This window comes from Coptis chinensis, chromosome 8 (assembly GCF_015680905.1).
Source record: "Coptis chinensis isolate HL-2020 chromosome 8, ASM1568090v1, whole genome shotgun sequence".
Classification (NCBI taxonomy): Eukaryota; Viridiplantae; Streptophyta; class Magnoliopsida; order Ranunculales; family Ranunculaceae; genus Coptis; species Coptis chinensis.
In genome coordinates, this window is record NC_141463.1 from 43800646 (window position 1) to 43823448 (window position 22803).

Genomic DNA, 22803 nt, shown 5'->3' on the forward strand with positions numbered 1-22803 from the left:
GGAAGACAAGGTGCACAGCAAAGAATTTATTTTCATATACAAGCTGGTTGTATTATGTCTTAGCATATATCATTTTGGCTCAAATAGTTTAAATTTGGTGTTCACTTTCATGATCTAAGTAGGGATAATGTCATGAAAAGACCCTTGAAATGCCATATGACCGTCTGGATTGATTATTTGGTGGGCTATATTTTGTGTTTGTACACGTGGTTCGTGTGCGAATGAACGTCTAGTCGTCTACCGTCAAATTAATGAGTCAAATAGTTGACTGGTTTTAGACAAGCAATAGAACTGATCGGACCTGCCTTCTCCTTAAATGACATTCGCATGGACGGTTCGTATCTCAGAATTTACTTATAAATGATTGTAGGACCTCTTACATATGAGCATGGGAACAGGTAATCCCATCTATGTCAACCTCTTGCTGTACACTTTCATTACTCTTATCTGTTTGATTTGGTAGAGAATCCCTGGTTTAACTATTACAGACCTCCACGACAAGTCTGCGTAGTATACAAACTAGCAATTAATAATGGATAATACTGTTCTCAACCTATGATGAATCCTCACTTTAGTGAGACAACAACATCAATTTAGTAAGGTTCCTCTTTATCATATATATGTTGACCTTTTTCTAGCGTAATGAAGACTGAAACAGTACTAATTATCTTTATCACAACTGTAAAATCTTCATATTGTTACTTTAATGCGAAATGGATGCATCTTGTTTACACTTTTTTTTTCGATAATGACCTGAAGAATCTGAATCTGATATAATTCAACAGGCAACTTGAAGTACCTGGATACTACTGATAATTAATTTGCGTCTACTGGAGACGTGGATTTGCTATTTGTATCATCTCTTTCTTTGACGGCATAAATGAGAGCATTATGTACTGTGTCCATGCAACTGCGTTCTGTTCCTCAAGATTCGCCCTGCATCTTCAGGTCCTGTATTTGGCCAAGTATTTTATCACCATTTTGAGATTTGGTATCAGATAAAGTTATAAAGGGAGGACAACTTGTATGCCAATCACACTAGGGAACCATATCCAAACTGAAGGGTTTTTTTGAAGGGGGAAAACAGGGGATCTCTCATGATAATGCAGAAGATAAGAGAAGAAATGATTTGGAGGTCCGAGGTCCCATTTGCCCATAATCAAATTGAGTTAAACAAAATAACTTCACAAATTATTAAAATTTTAAGAAACTAAAAAAAGTACCAAGTCTTCCATCTTCTCCACCGCCAAGTACTTCAAGCACAATTGTTCCACCACCATCCTCATCCCTAATCTTTTAACCCTTCCAAAATCACCATATTTTTAAGGTGTTAAAACTGAAATTCTTTTTGAATTTGTTTTACTATGCTTCCTTGAGGTTTTTCTTTGACAATCTACTTTTTTTAAGTGATATATTAGTGCTGGGTTTTCTAATCTTCGATATGATGATTTTGGATTAAGAAATTATACTTGCATTCCAGACTGGTTGAGATACTTGTATAATTTCAAATTTAGGGTTATTTAGGTTTTGGCCCCACTTTATATATGGATATTAGCGTTTGGCTTTTTTAAGTTGGTTTATTCGTTTTTGGCCCCCAATTTTGTTAGTTGACTAGGTCAACTTTAACGGCTCCGTAGCATATTTTCAAAATGGCACTTTTACCCTTCACTAAGTTGCGTGTGAATCTCGTAAATACTAGTTTCGTAAAATATCGATTTTGAAATCCAATACAAATTTCGTTTCGATGAATTAAAATTTAATACAAAAGCATAAATTGAAATTTAGTCATTCTATTTACATATATTTTTGTTTTTGGCTCCTGTTTCAAAATAACTTTTAAGCTTTTAGCCATTCCTCCATATAAATCATGCAAACTCAATTTCCCATATTTCTGTGGATCGTGGTAAAGCCGACCTGCATAACAGACTCGTTGGGATGGTCATCATTTAATGGAGAGTATAGTAGAAGAGGATGCGCAGCGAGAAAGTATGCTAAGATCTTGTCCTTTAATGGCCAATATAAAATTGGGAAAGTAGGATTGACCATTGATTGCGCAAGGCGAGCACTTGGAGCTCCTGCTTTGGTGACCAAAATCTTGCTTGGGTTGACCATTGACACAAGGTAAATGGTATGGGATACAAGGTCATGTCTGAGTTTCTGTATCGTGAATATGAGGGCCAGACACTCTTTCTCAACTGGTGGATAACGGTGCTCTGCCCACACCATCATTAGAAAGGGGTAAGGTAATAGGTGGGAATAAAATCCACCATAGTGCCAACTAGTAGAAGTTACTGTTGCATTTGTTTGACCAGTTGTTCTTGTTGCAGTTGTTGCCTGCCGATCAACTTTACATGGTATTATTCTATCTCGACCAAGCCGGCCCATTTGTTTCGAGACCCTAGCTGTTTGCGCTTACCCCGATTATACCGGGATTTATTTGTTTTAACTAAAGCATAGGAATTACCTCGACCGGGATCAGAGCCCGTTTCAAGATCGAGTATCGACATACTTCGAATGCGAGATCTTCCCGTGGGTCGTAGCCTATGAAGATCTTGAATACCTTTTTAGGTGTAACCCCATTGTTGGCATTCACAAGAACAAGTGCAGTATGTATGAGCACTATTCATAGTAATTGAATCTTATGTTATTGTTAAAATTAATATGGATTTAGTTTTGCATCATGGAAGAAGGTGAACAATGCTCATTTAAGAGAGCAGGAGTGGTTAGATTAGGTTACAAGGACGGTCCAGATGAGATCAAATATAGTTCCTTAGATTAAATTGTGTTCATTCGATTGTTGAGATCTGAATTGTTTTGATAAAAACGCGTGTCTATTACACTTAAGTTAGTGGACCACTTTCTTAATGGCATAGTGGTATTTATTGTTAAGGGGTATTTGGCCCATTATGAAAATATGAGAAGTTCATTTCACAGCAAGCACAAAATTGACCGAGTCAACTAACAGAACTGGAGCCAAAAACGAATAAACCAACTTAGGAGAGCTAAATGCTAATATCCATATATAAAGTGGGGCCAAAAGCTAAATAACCCTTTCATTTAGCATAATATAGAAAATTGCAATTTTGTGAGTGGAAATAAAGGGGAAAATAGAAAATGGGTTTATAAATCTATGGAACACTTGAATAGTAAAGGTGAACAGTAATTGGGTTGAACTCATAGTACAAAATATCAAGATATGGCAAAATATCGATTTCTGATTTATAGATATGTATCGTGGATATATCCTCCTCTTTGGGGATATTTGATATTGTTTCATATGCAAATATCGTGGATATATCTAAAATATCGATAAATATCATAGATATTGTGGATATTTTTTGATATATCATGATATATAATTTATATTTATTTAAAATATAATGATAAATATTAAATAAAATTGTTATCTACACAAAATATCGCCAAATATCCCCAAATATTGCAATATATCCTAAAAAAAATATCGATAATATCATTGATATTTGCTGTTGTATATATTTCTAAGCATATCGCGATATTTACATATCCTTTGTTGAAATCTTGATATTTATCGCGATATTTTATACTATGGTTGAACTGTTGAAGTATTGAGTTTTGAGTTTTGAGTTTTGATGAAAATGGGTGCTGAAGTATTGAGTTTTTTATTTTATTTTTTATGGTAAAGTATTGAGTTTTGAATAGTAAGAGGGTGTTTTTTTTTTTGGTTTTTGTAAGGCGTTACCACTTATTCTATTAAAGTGGTGGACCACTTTTTATTTAGAGTTTGTTGTTCAGCTATTTATAAGTAGTAGACTTTTCTATAGTATATTTTTGCTACTTATAACTTATAAGTGCTAAAAATATAAATAACAAAACTCGACTTACATAAACTTATAAGAGCATTCCCAATGCAAGTCAATATTTTTCCCCTCTTATCACCTCCACGTAGACAGTATTTCCCCTCTCTTAGAGCATTTCCAATGCAAGTCAATATTTCCCCCCTTTTATCACCTCCACGTAGGCAGTATTCCCCCTCTTATCACCGTTTTGGTGAAAAGTAAGGTGAAGCTGCCCAATGCAAAGGTGAAAAATAATCTCGGATGGGATGTTGGATTCCGTCTGGAGGCTTTTTGATCGAGACGGAATGTAACATCCCGTCTGGTATTTTGTCTGAAGTTAAAATAAAACCGAAAAAAATCGAAAAAACACGCGAGACGGAATGAAACATTCCGTCGAAAAAAAAAACACACGAAACGGAATCCAACATCCCGTCTGAAGTTTACAAGTCAGCCACTATCTCGGTTGAAGGTTTCACCCTGGTAATGACTTGGGAAAATAGTCACCCTCCTTTTCACCTCCGCATTGGGCACTGGTTTTTCACAAAAAGGAGGTGAAAAATTTCACATTCCCCTCTTTTTCACCTGCATTGGGAATGTTCTTATCACCGTTTTGGTGAAAGCAAGGTGAAGCTGCCCAATGCAAATGTGAAAAATAATCTCGGACGGGATGTTGGATTCCGTCTGGAGGCTTTTTGATCGAAATGTAATGTAACATCCCGTATGGTATTTTGTCTGAAGTTAAAAAAAAAATCAGAAAAAAACACTAGGGGTGGAACTTGAGTCGGGTTAGCCCAAGCCTGATGGGCTAAAACCCGACTTTTGTTGGTCTTGGGCTAACATTTCAGATCCGTGGTCTGGGCTTGGTCTTGTAAAATCAAAACCCGACTCAGTTTCAGGTTGGGCTCGGGTTTGAATATCAAATAACCGAAAAATCCGAGCCCGTTTGCATATATGTACGTATATATTTCATTCATTCTATTTTGTTATAATGATTTATTCTTGTCAAAAATAAGGTTGAGATTTGAGAATATCAATTTTAGAGAGAATAATTGAATCAATAAGGTTAGTTTCCATTTCAAATAATCAAATCCCTTTGATTTAGTTAGAATATTGAATTTCGGTGTTATTTACCTCTTAATTTATTTATTTAACAGTGAAAAGGTGTTGAGTTCTTCACTGTTTAACATTAAAACCCGAGAAACTTGACCAACCCGACCAACCCAAGCTAGGCTTGGGCTGAAAATTTAAGGACCGACTAGGCTTGGTCCCGGGCACAGGTTGAAACATTTGAAACTCGGGTTGGGCTCGGGTTAAGCCTCAACCCGACCCAACCAGCCCAAGTTCCACCACTAAAAAACACACGAGTCATTCCGTAAAAAAAAAACCATTTAAAAAAAAAAAACACACACGAGATGGAATCCAACATTCCGTCACAAGTCAACCACTATCTCGGTTGAATGTTTCACCCTGGTAATGACTTGGGAAAATAGTCACCCTCCTTTTCACCTCCGCATTGGGTACTGGTTTTTCACAAAAAGGAGGTGAAAATTTTCACATTCTCCTCTTTTTCACCTGTATTGGGAATGCTTTAAGTAGCAAAAAAACAAACACAACCTAAATCTCTAGAAAATCAAATAATACTACACCGACTCATTTATTTGAACTTACTGATGTGTCAAAAGCCATAATCATTTATTTACATAAAGATACGTGTTCGAGTGTATTGCAATGCAAACTAACATTATCCAAATAGTGAGTCGCAATAGTAAGTCTAAAAAGTAAGTCCGTGTAGCATTACTAGAAAATAGAAAATGGGTTTTGATGAAGATGAAAGTCTGGATTTTGGGAATTTTGTTTTTAAAGAAAAAATTAATTGGTGGAATACTAGAATAGGTCAACAAGTGACTTTTTTTCGATGGTCCTAACCCTTTAAAGGGCCGTGGCAGGACGCTAGCAATAATCCTCAAATAACTTTTCAAAAACGAACTCTTAGTTCCCACTCAGTTAGAAACTACTTAAAACTAATTAATCTCCTTGAGTCCTTGAGCAGATTCTTTAGATCGAACTAAAACCCTATACGTACTTAGTTTGAACAACATCCTTTTGTGGATTCATGGCTTCGAGTTTGGCCTTCTATGCTCTTAGACTAGTATTATCAGTGACATCTATTATATCAATTATATAAATACAAGACACCACCTCAACCATATTCCTTTTTTTGGCATTCTATAATAATAAATTGTTTAGGTGAGCTGAGTTTCTAAAGTAAGATCAAACCTAATACCACTGATGTGGCTGACTTCTTACAATGAGGCCGATCATTTCACATTTAGTGTTGCTTCTTTTAATATTGGCATAGTTCTCATAGAACAATACAAGCAGTATTCTTGATGAAATTCATGTGGCTATTTCATTTGTTTTCAAACCTAGCTAAGCTATGAATCCTATGAGTGAACACCTTTGAAGTTTGAACATAACTAGACACTCAAAAAAGAAGTCCACTGCATTTAAATCCTTAGGCTATTAACTCAGTACTTTCACTTTAACATTTTATGTGTAGTCCAATTGAATCTCATATCGCAAATATCACTCGACATGTTTTGTGCTGCCGTTATCTTTTGAAAACAACCACCCTTAGTTTCTTCTTACATTTAAAAGGGTTCATACTACTAATTTTACATTTCCATTCTCTAAGAGCGATATGGTAATTGAAACAATGCAAAAATCACGGTGTCCGTCATTGACGACTATAACGATATATCACAATCCTTCTGTTACAGCAAAAAAAAATCTTCATTTCAACCAAAAAATTGTGGGACCAAAAATTGGAGGATATAGCTCAGGTAACGGGCAGGTTATAAAGATCCTGTGTTACAGTGTGGTCGAATTAACAACTTTGTACTGGAAATTACTTTTCAGAATAGTCCACGAAGTCTAGTGTTGGTTGTTATGGACTAAAGTATGATCAGAGAAGTTTGATATTTGCTTATGATGACATGGTTAGACTCTTTTTTCAGTTATTCCAGCGTAAACTAAGATGGGAATCAGTATCATAGTTACATACTATATGAGAAGAAGTTCCCATCATTAGGAACACTCCTGTCTCTTTGCTGTGATGTCATAAGGTCGTTTAGAGTACTTGGCTCACTTACACTGGATTAGAGCTAACCATTCAACATTTCGAATTCAAAAGATCTGTTACACCATAAAAAGGCACAAGGTGGATCCCATGGATCCAACGACTTTACTTTGACTTCTCTATATACCTAATATATTTATGAACACATCATCACAAATCATTTTGACAATTAACAATACAATTGTTTATCGGAAAAAAAAACAATTAACACCGCCGTACCACAAGATAAAAAAAGACTTTGAAAAGTTAAGCAAGTGTACAAGGTGTGTGGAGCTGTTTCATACTTGTGCATGAGTTATGACTTGTTTACCAATTATAACAGACTTGAGGAATATAACTACATTGCAGCGGTTGTTTGCCTCCAGTGCAAAAGTCATTTTTGTTCTGTAGTAAGTCAAAAAAAAACATATCTTGTTATATTGGTGACTAGGTGAGTATTATTGACCTTAAACTAAAGACTTATTAGTAGGGTTTGGTAATGGGAATGGACTAGGGAGCGCTAAAGGATGTTTAAGTTAGTCAAATGATTTTCTTCTTGAATCGAAGAAAAATAAAGCATGTTTGGTTGAGATGTTGAGACGTCTTTTAGACTTTAAAGCATACAATTTTAGGCGTATTTGCATCATAGAGATTAGAGAGTTAGAGACACACCATCATCAAATTGATTGCCGACAATCTACCGTTTCTTAAACAAGTAGATCTGTTAATTTAATATGCACATGATATGAGCACTCGAAACTAAAATCCTTTAAAAGGGATTGTAGTATGCTCCTATTATTATTAGTATCACAGGTCTAGAAACAGGTTAGTTATGTTAAAATGTTGGTTTGAACTTTAACTTCTTTCTCAAAGGGGTGCACATCATTACCTTTCTATTTTTAAGCATAAAAGAAGTTCACCACATAATGGCGGATGGCCCTTACTTTACTTGGGTCCATTTCTCACCAAATAAAAGAGAAAAAAGGGAAAATAGATTGGTCTATGTGCTATCTTTGACAAGTGACCACGACGCATCAATAATCTAGAAGGAAAATCTTTAGGTGATCAAAAATTAGTTTTGCATTCATTATCAAATTGAGCTCAGATTACAGTCATAAAATTATCTCCCTATATGTATATATTACTCCCTTTTCTTATTCATACATTTTATCTCTCCTTGATTAGTACAATATTAAGGTAAAAAGAGTCAAATTCGATTCTCGAATTATCTCTTTAGGAGTAGCGTTCGATCATGTCCATAGTGGTTCCCATGCTGAGCTTACATTGTTATTGTTATCATCCAGGAGACCAAAGTTTTGCTGGAAACCTTGAGGTGTATGAATTAGGTGGTCAATGGACTCTGGCGATGATGGTTGTGGGCAATGTGCCGACATTTCCTGGCAGACTAAGGCCACCAAATTTGCTTGCTGGAATTGCATGTTGACGAGCTCAGCTTGAGCCTTGGCCAATTGTGTTTGGAGCTCATTAACTTGTTTATGGAGCTGGAAAACAGTCCCAGCGCTTCCATACACTGGGTCTCTGATTCGAGCGTTTGCCTCGTAAACCATGCTACTTATCGCATCATCCCTTTGAGACTCCGGCAGTTCCTGAAAATACACAACAGATAATTCAAGACAACATTGTACTTGGTTAAAAGTCGTACTCAAACTTAAGTCTTTGATTAGTTGAAGATTCATTACATACGTGCACGTGTTCCACAATTTTTCTGATGGTTTTTCTGGTACAGTGGTAGTGTTTCTTCGAAAGCTCGTTGTGTTGGTACTTACAATGCCCTTAACTTTACAGAGTAAATATTTAGTTGAAATGCTACAATGCTACTACAGATGTCAAGATTATACTACACATTGTGTTTTGTATTAATCTGGACTGTTGTATGGATGATGAATCGAAACAGAGAATAATTAAGTATGACCATGACAGCCATTGTGTTTTCACGGGGGTTTCAGCAGGCGCTCCTTGTATGATCAATTTAATCAATTGACTTGAAGCCAATTTAATCAATTGACTTGAAGCCATCACATATTCCTTAATTACCTTATGCATATATACTAGAATCGGTAGGATGTGTGATATGGCAGTATGCTTGAACACCAAGCAAAGTATACATATGCATAAATTTTGGTAGTGGTACCTGTAACATCTTGATTATGTTGCTTGCCCCGAATACTCTATGGGCTGTAGTGAACTTGAGGGGCTCCTTTGGGGGAAAATACGGTGCTAAAACACATTTCTCAACACAACGCCGTCGGAGGATCTTGCAGGCGGCGCAAGGACTAACTACGACTGGGGGTGGAGGAGGTGAAGACTGAGGAGAAAGGGAGTGATAAGAAGAGGGGGAGGTGGTGGTTGTAGTGGTATCATTTGAGTCCATCTTAGCAAAGAAAAGGTTGGTGTCCAAGGTGAGAATCCAAAGGAGGATGGGGTACTTTAAGAAGAATAAGTGGGTATTTATAAACAAAGGGCGAGGCATTACATGGGTGGGTGATCACGTCATTGAAAAGCATATTTGACGACATCTTTGAAATTTATAATTGTTACGTTGCTGCGGCGATTAATGAAAATCATCAACACTATAGCTATGCTTGTTGATTGTGGAAATTTCCGTGTTAATTTGAGGTAGAATAAATACTTGCGAAGTTACGGACGTGAAGAAAATTGGTCAGTGAGTCAGTCCTCCTAATTCAGTGACAATCAAGTAGGACTCTAAGTCTCTAACTAATTTGGCTCTACGTACGTCTTCACAGCTTAATTAGTCAAAAGACTCAAAGCTATCCAACTTATACTCACACCTACAATGACGCCCAGTGACTTCTATATCTATATTAATCTATCTATCTATATATTAATAGGGTTAACTAGTATTACCCCCACTAGATGAGCTAATTAGGATTTCTCCCCAAGGCCCAAAATATTGAATTCGGTGAATATTTGGATGTACCCAAAAACCGATATATATTGGATATATCGGAAATATATATATTTTTTTTGTTCACTGGTCAAAATTTTGTTTTGTATCTCGATATATCAAAAATATTGTCGAATATATCGGAAATATCGTCAATTTATCGGTCAAAGTCAAAAATTTATATCGGATATATAGTATATATTGGTCGATATATATCGTTATATCGGAAATTGCGATATATATCGGAAAAAAAGAATTCAATATTTGGTTGAGATATATCGAATATATCCATGTCGGTGTAAAAAAAACGATATATATCGGCAATATTTTGAGCCTCGTTCCCCTTACTAGATGAGGAAATTAGGGTCTCTCTCCAAGTACAAATAAAAAAAAAAAAAAAAAGTGAACTTGGGTTGATCATGTTTTTTTAACTCTCTTAAAATTCCACGTTATCAACTCCTATTAAAAAGGGAATTCTTCTCCTATTGAAAAAAGAAATTTTAGCACTTCTAATTAAAACAGAAATCCTTATTCTATTATATTATAATGGAAATTCTTTTCCTATTGAAAAAGAAAAATCTAGAACTTCTAATTAAAACGGGAATTCTTTTCCTATTAAAAATGGGAATCACACTTCTATATTAAAACGAGATCCCTCTCCCAATTAAAAAACGGGTTTTTAAAATTTAATTAAGACATTTTGTTGAGAAATTAAAACGGGTTTTTAAGACTTGATTAAAATAATTTGTTAGGAAATTAAAATAGATTAGCGACGAAATAATGAAGTACGATTTGTTAGAAAATTTCTATATGAATAGTTATGATTGTTGAACAAGTTTTTAAAAGAGCCAGTGCGTATGCACGGGCCTACAAACTAGTATCTTAATATTAAAGCTCCCACAAAGGGTATTTTTCAAGCTTTATTAAAATTCCACATCATTATCTCCTATTGAAACGGGAATTCCTCCCTATTAGAAAAAGAAATTCTAGCAGTTCTAACTAAAACGGGAATCCTTCTCCTATTAAAATGAGAATTCCTCTCCTATTGAAAAGGAAAAATCTAACATATCTAATTAAGTCAAATATTAAAATGGGGTCCTTCTCCCAATTAAAAAATGGGTTTTTAAAACCTAATTAAAACAATTTGTTATGAAATTAAAACATTAGTGACGAACACAAGAATCACGATTTGTTAGAAAATTGTTATGTGTATAGTTATGATTGTTGAGCAAGTTTTCAAAAGAAATGAAAATTCTAACACTTCTAATTAAAATGTGAATCATTCTTTTATTATAATGGGAATTTCTCCACTATTGAAAAAGAAAAATCTAGCACTTCTAATTAAAACAGAAATCTTTCTCTTATTAAAAACGGGAATCACGTGAGAAAATAAAACGACTTTTTAAGACTCGATTAAAATAATTTGTTAGAAAATTAAAAAGGGTTAGCACGAAAACAGAAATCACGATTTATTAGAAAATTTATATATGTATAGTTATGATTGCTGAATAAGTTTTTAAAAGAGCTGGTGCGTATGCACGGGTCAAATTTCTAGTCTTAATATTAAAGCTCCTACAAAAGGTATTCTTTTAGCTCTATTAAAATTTCACATTATCATCTCCTATTAAAATGAGAATTCTTCTCCTATTGAAAAAGAAAATTCTAGTACTTCAAATCAAAACTTGAATCTTCTCCTATTATAATGGGAATTCCTCCTCCCCTATTGAAAAAAAAAAAAAAAATCTAGCACTTCTAATTAAAACGGGAATCCTTCTCCTATTAAAAACAAGAATCACACTTCTAAATTAAAACATGATTCCTCATATAATTAAAACATGGGTTGTTAAAACTTAATTAAAACAATTTGTTGAGAAATTAAAATGGGTTTTTAAGATTTGATTAAAATAATTTGTTGGGAAATTAAAACGGGTTAGCGACGAAAACATTAATCACAATTTGTTAGAAAATTTTTATATGTATAGTTATAATTGTTGAGCAAATTTTCAAAAGAGCCGGTGCGTATGCACGACTATACTTTCTAGTCTTAATATTAGAGCTCATACAAATGGTATTTTTTGTGCTCTATTAAAATTCTACGTTATCTCTTATTAAAATGGGAATTCCCTCCCTTAATAAAAAGGAAATTTAGCACTTCTCATGAAAACGAGAATTCTTCTACTATTAAGATGGGAATTCCTCCCCTATTGGAAAGAAAAAAAATCTAGCATATCTAATTAAAACGGGAATTCTTCTCCTATTAAAACAGGAATCACACTTTTAAATAAAGTCAACTATTAAAACGGGATCACTCTCCCAATTAAAAAACAGATTTTAATTTAAAACTTAATTAAAACAATTTGTAGGAAATTAAAATAGATTTTTAAAACTTAATTAAGACAATTTGTTAGGAAATTAAAATGGATTAGGCAACAAAAACCGGAATCATGATTTGTTAGAAAATTTATATATGTATAGTTAAAACGATAATCATTTTCCTATTAAAACGATAATCACATTTCTAAATTAAGTCAACTTTTATAATGGGATTTTTTCCTAATTAAAAACAGGTTTTTTAAAGGACAATTAAAATGATTTTGTCAAGAAATTTGTATATGTACTGTTCTTGAGCAAAATTTTAAAAGAGCTGGTGTGTATGCACGAGTCTATAAGCTAGTCTTAATATTAAAGCTCCCACAAAGGGTATTTTTCGAGCTCTTTCAAAATTCCACACCATCTCCCTATTAAAACGGGAATCTCTCCCTTATTTGAAAAAGAAATTCTAGCATTTCTAATTAAAACGAGAATCTTTCTCCTATTAAAACATGAATTCCTCCTCTAATGAAAAGGAAAATTCTAGTATATCAAATTAAAACGGAAATCCTTCTGTTATTAAAACGGGAATCACATTTCTAAATTAAGTCAACTATTAAAATGGGATCCCTCTCCCAATTGCAAAACAGGTTTTCAAAACTTAATTAAAACAATTTGTTAGGAAATTAAAATGGGTTAGCGGCGAAAACATGGATCACGATTTGTTAGAAAATTTATATATGTACAGTTATGATTGTTGAGCAAATTTTCAAAAGAGCCGGTGCGTATGTACGTGCCTACATTGTAGTATTAACAATGACACGTATTATTCTTGTGCTAGTCAAAGTCTAACTACAACATGATGGTTAGTAATAAGTTTTGACTTGATTAATGATCTATGAAGTAGTGTGAAGCCAACCAAAATTTGGACTGTAAGTTCTTATTAATTAGTAGGGCAACAAATTTGAAGGACTAACCCATAGCCCATTGAAAAACACATAAAATATATATTATTTGTATTGTCGTTGTTTGTTTTACGTTTCTTTTGCAAATCTTACTTGACCTATTAAATATTGATTAATATATATAGTGCGTGACAAGTAAATTATCAATACTACTCTAAATTATGAATTGGTAGTAATAGAATGTCCTAATCTAAATTTCTCTAATGATGCAAGTAAAAGTTATGGCTAAATACTAATGAATATATGGTTGATTTGATTTGATATTTAAACTATGTATAAACTAAACTAAATTAAATATATGAATATGAATCAAGAGAGAGAATATCTTGGGAGAGATGAATCCACCAAAATCATAGAATTAGTATAATATATCTAACTATCATGTTTAGTAAAATCACAAATAAAAACTCACTATACTTACAAACCTTATGCTCATAATTATGGTGATATATAATATATGGTTTTCAACATGCCTTTTGCTTTTCTGTCAAATACTTTTTCAATCTCTAATGATATCTTATATATAATCAAACTGTGTTTTAATTGACATTAAATATACAATTCTAGGTGCCATAGAAAATCCATTCATGGCATTAACAATACAACTAATTGAGGTGCCATAAATAATCGAATAATCATATTAGAACACTAAAAACTAGAAGAAAAAAAATCCATGATTTGTATTATTTGGCTCTACACAATCATAAATTATCCTAAGACCTCCTCCTAACCTCCGCTACGAGCGTTAGATTAATGGATGAATAGAAAGAAACTTAATATGAGATTTACACTAAAACACGATAGAAGAAGATCGAACTAAACTAAAACATAATAAAAATGTTTTATCTCCCCTCCCAAGAGAAAGAGATATTAGTTCCCCATATTATGCTATAAACACAATATGAAAAAGAATAATCTTTATTGATGATAATGGTGAAAAACTCTCCTAATTGTAGATCTAAGATGCAAAAACAATACTTTATTCCTAGATGAGATAAAACTTTTGTGCCTTATATTATGGCTTACATTTTCGATCTATATAGAGATGCAATTAATGCGTTTATTCGGTGTAAAACTCTTTGTAATAATTCTAGAAGCAATCTTGGAGAAGTTGAATTTGGTTGTACAAAAGTCAGACGTGGTCCACTTTGCTTTGCAGGTTAATTTCCACATTGCAGCTTCTGACAATTTCAGTTTTCTAATTATTGTAAAACTCTGAATTCTTTTACTTGTTGATCTCCTATTCTCATGATTTCAGAATTAAAGCTAGGAAATAATATTTAAGACTCTTCTAACTCAATAATTATTCTCTTTTAAAGTCTCATTAGGGTTAGCACTTTTAGAGACAAATAAGATGTTTTTGGCCTTTAACCTTTAGCTGTAATTCCAAATGGTTATTCTTTTATATTTGTTTGACTTCTTTTCCATACAAATTTCGCATTTAGGTTCTTTGACCTGCAAAAACTCAAATTGCATCATATTCAAATATTCAAATATAAAATGGAGACTAACCTATACATAATTGGGGATATAAATCATTATTTTTGAACACTTATCACCCATCCAAGCCTAACTCAGGAAATTGTGGCCTATGCCTAGTATATTGTAAAATTTAGGAACCTCTGAGTTGAGAATAAAACCCAATGATCATTGTGTTGAGATGTTTATTAGTCGCACAGTTAAACCACGTATTAAAGTATATAAATCCTGGGGCCTCTCCACTTATCACCAATTGGTTTTAAGTTAGATGCCCATTTTCAATATGATATTAGAGTGGGCTATTGAGGTTAGTTGGGAAATATAATCCCAATTAAGCCAACCTTTTGTAACCTATTCATATTAATATACTTGCTAACTAGTAAAAAAAAGGACTATTGTTTGCTGGCCCAAATGGCCTTGTTGTGTACTGCCACGTAACTCAAATATGTTTGTCCACGTGTTAGGCTCAAGTAATGCCACACGTGAAGGGGTGTGTTATGAAATGTTTAGTCCTATATGAAATGTGTTAAACCACGCATTAAAGTACATAAATCTTGGGGCCTCTCACTAATTAGTTTTAAGTTGGATTCTCTTATCTTCAATATATCGAGTCAGAAAATTTCAACTTGAATTGGGTTTGGATTACCTGGATTGTGTTGGGTTCGTGACCACTCAACATCGAGTTGAGCTGGACGAAGTCACTAACAAATCCACGCGTTGGATACTTGCAGCAGTGATTCAGTGGATTCAATCGTTTTCTCATCGTCCGTTATTTAGCTTAACCATAATTCAGGCCACACTCCAACATATGTGAACGTACTATATGGCTTTTCACATCTGTGAACTGATTATTCATTGAGTACGTGTTGATCCCGACCAAAGGTGGCCACCCTGTCAGGGCTTTAGTATACGTACAAAGTATCATTGTTGGCTACCGACGCACGAATGCTACCCAAACCATAAATTTCTATCTCCAAAAAATCTCATAAATAACCATTTAGTGGGAGAACAAATCCATCTTTACTTTCTTAGTGTTGCTACCTTTCTACAAAAGAAAAATATTATTGGAATGATATAACTTTTTTTCCATCTCAATCTCTTTTTATCTAATGCATACATATGTATAAGGGTTGGTTAATGTGCAATCCATCTTTTTATTATGATCTTTAAACGCGTGAACTTCATGATACCTATTTCTTCTTGCTAAATCGTACCATATTCTCACTACTAGATAAATAAACCTATATTCTGAACTGATACACTCGTAGTTCTTAATAAGTATTACTTATATGCATCAGTTGGCCCTCGTTCTCAAGCACATATTATAGCGCAAGGACTACCGTACCGTTCTGTGATTTCCAAGACTTTGGACCAGCTTCCTCCCAACATATAGTATATAGTATGCGTAACCCTCTTATGCGAGTGACACACAGAATTTTCAATTGAGGAGACGTTGTGCGTGCCTCGAATTATTTTTCATATATCCAGTTGCCCATCCATAATAGTTTTAGATACCAATTCATTTGGCGGGCTAGGCCAAATTTTGGTTACGGACAATCTTTGGACCAGCAATATGAGGTGGCGTGGTGACGAGAATTGAGAGCAACTCGAGTTCATCAGTCCACTAGTAGGCACCACCTCCTAGCTAGGGTCCATGTTAATTTGGTGCAAAGCCGGTTAGCTCGTTGGGCACGTGAAATAGGAAATCCTCAACCATGTCACCAAAGTGCTACTAACGAATTTCTGAATTTGACTGTTTCTCATCAAGTGGCACTACAAGAAAAAAGGCTTTATATCACTGTTAAAAACAGTGACAAAAAGTCTTTTGTGACGGTTTTTTTTTTTTCCAAAACCGTGACGGAGTGAGAGTCATTTATTTTTTTCCCAAAACCGTCACAAATATTTGTTCCAGACTAGCCTCTCTCTACCATAAAAAACGGTAACAACTACTCAAAAACCGTCACAACAAATCATATCATTTGTGACGGTTTTAAATAAACGGTTATGCATTCATCCTTTTTAACGGTCACAAAATCATAAAAAACGGTAACAACTGCTCAAAAACCGTCACAACAAATCATATCATTTGTGACAGTTTCAAATAAACAGTTATTCATTCATCTTTTTTAACAGTCATAAAAAGTATCATTAGTCATATTTGTTTGGGTAAAAACATTGATATGTATATATAAATATATTTTTTTTATTAAAAATAATAATAAAACGTGAAATATATAAAAACCCCAAAAATTGGGGACCTGCAATAAACTACACTTTGAATAAACTACATATCTGAATATGATCCATTAAATTTCAAATAACACTCATATATATTGCTAATTTCATTGAAACATTCCAATCCCATTAGATAACCAATATATATTTGTACTTAATCGTAAAACGTAATGAAATAAATAACACATTTCCAATCTAATTCATATAAATATAATCAGCCTAATCCAAATCCAAATCCAAATGAAAAATAATCTAATCTCGTCAAATTCGATCCACCCATATATATGTCTCTTCAAATTTTATGGTCCATCTTCATCTTGAGGATAGTTCATAATACATTCTTGGATGAACATAACAAAATCCATTCGAACTTCATTTATTTCCTTTGTCGGTGAAGGCCTTTTATTGCTAAGATTTTTTATCTGAAATATAAGAAACAAGTTTAATATTTTGCAAAATAGAGAATAAAAAAAAGTTAAAAACACAGTTGCTAAAGATATCAAAAGCATAAATTAAGTTAAAATGTGAGAGGTATTTTATTTACTTTCAATGACAAAGGAGAAGGATCGCTCATTATGTCTCGCATAAAGCGCATTGAGTGAATACCACATTGTTTACCGTCTGGTTGCAGAGGGCCCTGCAAAAATATCAAATTATGAAATTGAATCAGGGGGCAAATTACTTATTAGGGGCAAAATTGTATTTTCAGAACAAATTAGTTCTAAATAGAAAAAATGCAATCGGAGGCAAGGGTTGAGCAATAAGAATTGCAGTGCCTGTATCAACCAGTTGTTTGTAACTGTATATTAGGGTCCTACGCATCGATGTCAAAATATTGTCATTGTTAAAATGATAACCACACAGGATAGGAACATTGTTAAATTAGTTTCCAGAGTACAAAAGTTACATTAATTATTCAAATGGAAAAGCTAATGGTAAAAGAAAAGAAACGAGGTGATGCTGCTTCACTTCACTTAACCCTGGAAAGAACAGATGACAGAGAGACTACGCACCAAATATATTGTTAGCAATACAGTTGCATCAAGTAATAAAACTACGAACTATAGCAGTATTAGGCTGATACACCAATCGTATTAGTAGTCATATATTAGGCTGATACAGTTACACTACAACTAAACAAACACAACTAAACAATCTATTCACTTCCAAACAAGTCTCCAAACCTTCAACATCACCATTTCCAACACACAAAACCAACAAGGTACCACGACTTGCACTGGGGGGACACAGCATACACCACCTGCACCACACCCCAGCCAACACACACAAGCACCAAGATGGCTTTCTAGCATTGGTCTATTCTTGGTCTTTGCAATGTTGACTTGATCTGTTATAGCACAAGGTCCAACCACCAACTGCTACACCCCCATTGGCTTCACCACCAGCAAGTGAACCTGCTCCAGTAACAACTATTGTACCCACACCATCATCTGCTCCTTCAATGGTTCTAGTCAGTTCTCTACATCACCCTACTGCTCCTGTTGGTATACTGCATTGCAGTGGGCGTGGCGTAGTATATCATTTATTTGGCTCAACGAACTGTCTAACTCTAAACATCATAATACTCATGAGCAGATTATATGCATGTCTTGTCAAATCTAATGAGAAATACTATACTGATTCTGCTGAAGATAACCAACTTTTATAGAAGTAAAATATGCATGCAGCAGAATTAAAACTCACGCGCAACTCAATAACTTTGAGGGTTCTTATTTGAATTTTTTTTTATGGGAAATGGTTCCTGGGCAGTGATGGTGATTACAAGCCATGAACTGTTCTCAGTTCTCACTACTGCAGAAGGAATCACGAACAAACTGGAAAGAACCGATTCTGCAGATTTAGCCGTTCTACAGAAGTTTTTTTCATTTTATGGGCCTGATTTTTATTGATCATGCAGAGGCGTTCAGACCTTCAGGGCCGATAGTTTGAGAACTGATACTTAAATAAAGTGCCAGTGATTTCCTTTGATGTGAGACTTTGAGTTTGGAGATGCACTTGTCATTCATATTTGCCTCTCCAAATTGCATTCGTTTCCCCTCCAAATTGCATTCGTTTCCTCGCACACAAGAAAAACTGTACATAGCCTAACCCATTCAATACAGCATTATATAAATAAGAACTGTTCTTAAGGTACAGAAGATACCCTCTTAACTATGGCGTAGGGAAGCAAGGGATTTCCACACTCGTGAACAGCTGAACTTAATTAACTAGTGAGGTTGGCATATGCTTCTACAATCCCCTCCTCCCCATGTCGCTTGACTTCTCCGTTTTGAAAAAAGAATTTTTTTGAAGAATACTTTTTGATTGAACAACCTTCATTCCAGTCTTTCATAAAGTTGATGAGCAGGAAGCAACACTCCCTCTTGTCTGCCGTGTATTGTAGGAGTTGCAGCTTAGACAGAAAGGCAAAGGGAGTTGTCCGCGGGTTTGTCTTTGGCGATTGCACCATAGATAGAGCGGGTGGTCGATCCGGGATTCTACTGCCCTACCCTTCCGATACGTCCGGCTCATCCACAGCTCTCTCTTCCGAGCCCACTATGTTGTAAGGCTGCATCCCCTTCGTCCAATACCGGCTGCGTTTAAGATCAAGGAGGGGCTGGAGCTTGTTTAGAATCGGAGTTCACCCGCGCTTTAGCTGCAGCAGACTTAGCGCTTAAGGAGGGGGTTTTCGTAACCAGCTCTGCCTATCAAGCTTGTTGAGGATCCACTTGAGACAAGAAGGCAGCGTTGGAATTGGCGTCGTCTCGTCTACTTCTACTCGGAAATGGGCAGAACAGAGTGCTGTCACTAATACAAATACGGCACCCCATATTAACCTACTTGAGGTTACGATAAAGAAAAATCACTCTTTCTTCAGAAATCGTATCCGTAGCTCAGTCGCTAGTCACGAGGAGACTGCCCGGCCGAACTCTTGAAGGCAGCTAAGCAGCACGAAGCTCCGTAGTCCGTGCTCAATACATCGATTCTATTGCTGCTTTTGGTGCTTCTATCGTCATAAAATGAGATCCCATCGGCGATAACTATCGTCAGAGTCCTAAAAACGTTGGAAAAGTCTAAGTATAAATGGGCTTATAGCTCGTAAAGTGCTTTTCTAAGGCTGCCTTGAGTTGACTTTGATAGACATATTTCGGTTATTTCAGCGTTGCAAACTAATTGAAATCTTGTTTGATTAAAGCTATAAAGCTAGTAGAACAAAGATAGCCCGGCTTGAAAGTAAGGAATAAGTGCAGAGGAATCAACAGCTGGGGAGGACTCGAGATAGATAGATAAATAGCGGTAAATCTCTTCCAGCACCTTACCTAAGGGTACAGCTGCTAAGCAAATATCGTTGTTATCTACAACAAGCCTTCATTCTAACTTGCTATAGACCACCCGGGTTCGCACCACGCCCCACAATACCAGATACCGTTACAAAAGTTCGGCACTGACCCAGCTTGTTGCTATAGGCATTTGAGACTGACTTGTGCTTGGGCGAGGGTTATGCCAGCTTTGAAAGCATTGATGATGCAGAGACAGCTATCCAGGGTCTGAAACAAAACTATGGTTCGTCCATTAAAGGCCTGTTTGATGCCAATTTATTAATCCACTGCTTCTTGCTAATATGTTTGTTTGTAAGTGATAATATATAGAGATGTTCAGGCCTTCAGGGTCCGATAATTGACAACTGAAACTTACAGTGTGAATGACTATCTTTGATGTGAGACGAGGCTTAGAGATGCACTTGAAATTTATTATTGCACTTCTACTACTCGTTCCTCTAAATTGTTTTCCTTTCCTTGCACACAATCCTTCTTATCCGGATTTTGGATGTACTTCTTTATACAAATACTTTGAGGGTTCTCATTGCAAAAAAATTGAAGCAAATGGGAAACTGTATAGATGTGTTGTGCAGAATCAGTAGTTCTACAGAGAAGTTTATGGGAGGGTTATGTATATACAGACTCTTAAGCGATAAGACTCAGTGTCAAATAAGGATGGTTTGTTATGGAAAGTAGGAGATGGTTCTAACTTCTTGCCTGTGTTTTTATGCTGAACCTTGGATAACCTATCGACCTATCTCAACAAAACAACCTGTCTAAAAAGCCTTCTCGATTCTATCCTAAATACAAACACAAATCTCAACAGGGTCCCAACAAGTCCAAGTTACTCAAAACCTCACTTGGAAGTTGGAACCAAAGTAGGATAGGAGAGGTGTTTCCTCAGGCTCTCACTAGTAGTAAACTAGTGAAAATTCATCCAGAAATCTCTGATAAAATCATTTGGGTTGCTAACAAAAGTGGTGAGCTTACAGTCAAGTCAGCTTACAAACACATAAACACGGAGGGAGACACATATAGCTGGTGGTTCTTGCCCTCTTGGATCAGTACAAAAGTGTCAAAGACTGTTTTGACAATAGAAGTTGTGAAGGTGATGTAGGGTGTATCCGTTGGTGCTTGTGGTTTGGGTCTGATTTGAACCTAAGAGGTAGAGGAAAACAGGGACAAAACCCTCAGAGACTGACTTGAGGAGGCAATACTATGGAACAACAATGAAAAGAGGAGGCGGCTCAGATATGTACTTACCTATTTCTCGCTGATGATGTATGAGATATGTAGCTGTAGAAACAAGCTGGGATTTGGAAACATAGAACCTGAGATAATGTAAAGGGTGATGTCTTTCAAGTGAAGTAGCGGAACTAGGTATATCCGAAAGTACATTATCAAATTCAGAACTGCAGTCCCGTATCAATATAAGAGGGACCAACGCAGACTAGAGACTGAAGCACATACAAAAATCCTGTTCATAGATGTGAGCCAGATCACCTAATTGACCTAATCTATTATTTAGAATTAGTCATACAGTTAGTAAAACAGAACCTGTCATCACTTTGAACAAAGACCAACTATTTAAAATAGAGGGAGAATTCACTACTGTTGGTGGGGTAACAATCTTCCGACATGTTAACTGTTAATATCGATGACATGGAAAGGGTCCTACGATCGATTTTGACCGGTGGTCTATGTAATGTAGATCGGATGGATTAGTTTCCTCGTTTTGAGAGGTGTATTCCACAAAAGCGTCAAAGTCGTTGATCGGATATTGGTTTGACGCTTAGGCGGGAACTCTTGTCATCATTTTGGTAAGCTAATTTTCTGTGGATATAAAGAAAATAGTCTATGATGATGCTATGGGGAATGTGTATGTTAGGATGTAATACAATTTTTACAATTATTAATGAAAAGGGGTAGGGGACCTCTCAAACAACCTCGCTTTGCTTAAAAAAAAAAAAATAAGTTATGTCGTTTACCTTGATATGGTGCCAACATGGTTTTGAGAACTTCTATTCACTTGGATCCCTTTTAAAGCTATCAACGCACTACAAGTTAAAAATTTAAGCAATTAATGTCAATATAAGAAATAAAAAGTCTACATATATAATACAAAAGTATACCAATAAATGCATTATGGAAATAGTTACGTGCGTGTTGATAATGATTTCCATGTCACCGGTGCATTTACCATGTAATGAATCCAACCAATAAACATCCATACTAGACAAGTCGATGACAATCACAATCAATGGAAGCTAAAACCAAACAAGTTATTAACTAGCATTTAATATGTATTTGTAACCAAATATGAGTTCAACAAAACCAATATAATATATGTCCATACCTTGGGTTGTAAGGAATGAAAACAATTTCATTCATGTTTGCTTCCCTCGATCTATCAAGAACAAGTTTAGTTTTTTCTTTTGAATCCACAACTTTGAAGACAGTAGGGTTGACAAACAAATATCCATCTCTAGAACAAACAAATTTCTCATACAAGCATCCGAAATGTGAAAACACAACTCATTTTATAAGCGCGATAAACATTCAATAAAATAGTTAGTAACAACGTAAGTTTTATCACCTCATATATGCAACCATACAAGGAGACTCGTGATTC

At 35.1% G+C, this 22803-nt stretch overlaps 1 protein-coding gene and 2 long non-coding RNA genes across 3 annotated transcripts; all 3 read right to left on the reverse strand.

Annotated features, from left to right (window-relative positions):
* Nucleotides 1-388: 388 nt before the first annotated feature.
* LOC147481565 (uncharacterized) lies at nucleotides 389-2213 on the reverse strand. The gene is made up of 2 exons (XR_015206021.1): nucleotides 1224-2213; nucleotides 389-951 (listed from the first exon to the last, which is right to left on the reverse strand). It is a non-coding gene; the product is annotated as an uncharacterized LOC147481565 (long non-coding RNA).
* Nucleotides 2214-7998: 5785 nt separating this feature from the next.
* On the reverse strand, nucleotides 7999-9383 carry LOC147481566 (LOB domain-containing protein 1-like). The gene is made up of 2 exons (XM_086576956.1): nucleotides 9089-9383; nucleotides 7999-8543 (listed from the first exon to the last, which is right to left on the reverse strand). Exons 1-2 carry the CDS (start codon nucleotides 9326-9328, stop codon nucleotides 8187-8189), a joined length of 597 nt encoding a protein of 198 aa, XP_086433082.1. The 5' UTR covers nucleotides 9329-9383; the 3' UTR covers nucleotides 7999-8186.
* A 7543-nt stretch (nucleotides 9384-16926) lies between these two features.
* On the reverse strand, nucleotides 16927-21561 carry LOC147481567 (uncharacterized). The gene is made up of 3 exons (XR_015205141.1): nucleotides 21435-21561; nucleotides 17396-17488; nucleotides 16927-17273 (listed from the first exon to the last, which is right to left on the reverse strand). It is a non-coding gene; the product is annotated as an uncharacterized LOC147481567 (long non-coding RNA).
* Between the last annotated feature and the right edge of the window lie 1242 nt (nucleotides 21562-22803).